At 47.5% G+C, this 1,362-nt stretch overlaps 1 protein-coding gene across 1 annotated transcript in view; it reads right to left on the bottom strand.

Moving 5' to 3' along the window:
• Window positions 1-97: 97 nt before the first annotated feature.
• xylb (xylulokinase homolog (H. influenzae)) overlaps window positions 98-1,362 on the bottom strand; it is a 5,780-nt gene continuing 4,515 nt past the window's right edge. Inside the window, exons 12-14 of the mRNA XM_031840625.1 lie at window positions 1,182-1,297; window positions 904-1,019; window positions 98-308 (exon numbers count right to left, since the gene is read on the bottom strand). Coding sequence (XP_031696485.1) covers window positions 190-308; window positions 904-1,019; window positions 1,182-1,297 — 351 coding nt within the window. The 3' untranslated portion in view covers window positions 98-189. The remainder of the gene's footprint in view (window positions 309-903; window positions 1,020-1,181; window positions 1,298-1,362) is intronic.

Raw genomic sequence — 1,362 nt, 5'->3', positions numbered from 1 at the left:
TAAGTGTGACAAACATGCAAAAAAATAAGAAATCAGGAAGGGGGCAAACACTTTTTCACACAACTGTATATATACAATTTGGGTCGTGGGTCGCAGCTTGTCATTAAGGGGTGATGGTGGTTCCCGCAGCCAGACCAGTTGAGAACCACTGCCGTAGAACATGAAGAGTGAAGACGAGCTGAACATGTTTCAGACGTCACCTGAAGTTAAACTGTCTGAATGTTTCTCACTCACCTGGTTGTCGTCGGGGTCAAAGAGGTGAACTCCGACTGCAGGAGGTGTGATCTCCATACTGTCAAAATAAAAGCCTGGAAACACACCAAACAGCCGGTCAGAGGGAGGGAAGGGGGGAAGGAGGATAACAAAGAAGACAGGAAGAAGAAAAAAAGGAAACAAATAGGAAAAGATGGAACATGCGAAGGTGTGGAAGAAGGAAATAGGAAACAAAGGAAGAAAGAAAGGAAGGAGTAAAGGAATACAACAAGGAAGAAGCAAGGAAGAAAACAGGTGAAGGCAGGGAAGAAGGAAGAAAGGAAAGATGAAAAGCAGGAAATGAGAAGGAATGAGGAAAGTAGAGGCAAGGAAGGAAAAATGACGGAAGATGGAAGGAGAACTAATGCAAGTAGAAGGAAGTGAGGAAGGAAGGAGTTAGGGAGGATAACAAGGAAGGAGGAAGGAGGAAGAAAGAAAGGAGGAAGCTGATGGTAGGAATAAGGAAGAAGGGTGAAGGAAAGGGAAGGAGGGACGAAATAAGCGAAGAAGGAAAAGAAAGAAGGAAAAAGGAACTAGAGAAGGAAATGTAAGGTAGTAAGGGAGGAAGAAAGGATACACATGTAGGTAGCGAAGGAGTAAATGGGAGTTGGGGGAAAGAAGGTGAGACACAAGGAATGAAGGAAGCTTCACCGATGTGTCCATTGTTGCCCAGCGGCGTGTCTCTCAGGGCACCGGAAAAGAGTTCCCATGATCCTCCAGCGCTCTCGTTCCTGATTCGTTCCCTCGTCAGAGACCCGTTCTTAAAGCTGCACACACACACACACACACACACACACACTTTCCCAGAATACTTGTGTAGTTCCAGTACTTAGAGATTTAGAGGAGCTGGTTGGTTGAAATTTGGACGGAGCCAGGCTAGCTGTTTCCCTCCGTTTCAAGTCTTTATGCTAAGCTAAGCGGTGACGTACCACAGCAGAGCCATGAAGGCCCGCCAGTCCAGCGGGTTGCAGAAGACGTGACCCTCCAGCGCTGGGCGAGGCTGCTGGATCCACAAGAACACCGTGTCACTGGTCCCCAGGCTGACCTGGACACACACACACAGTATAACACACACACACACACACACACACACACACACACACACACACA

The sequence above is a fragment of the Anarrhichthys ocellatus genome, unplaced genomic scaffold (genome assembly GCF_004355925.1).
Source record: "Anarrhichthys ocellatus isolate YVR2014 unplaced genomic scaffold, GSC_Weel_1.0 scaffold3038, whole genome shotgun sequence".
NCBI classification, from domain to species: Eukaryota; Metazoa; Chordata; class Actinopteri; order Perciformes; family Anarhichadidae; genus Anarrhichthys; species Anarrhichthys ocellatus.
Note: the sequence above shows the minus strand (reverse complement) of the source record. Positions and strands in the feature narration are given on the sequence as shown.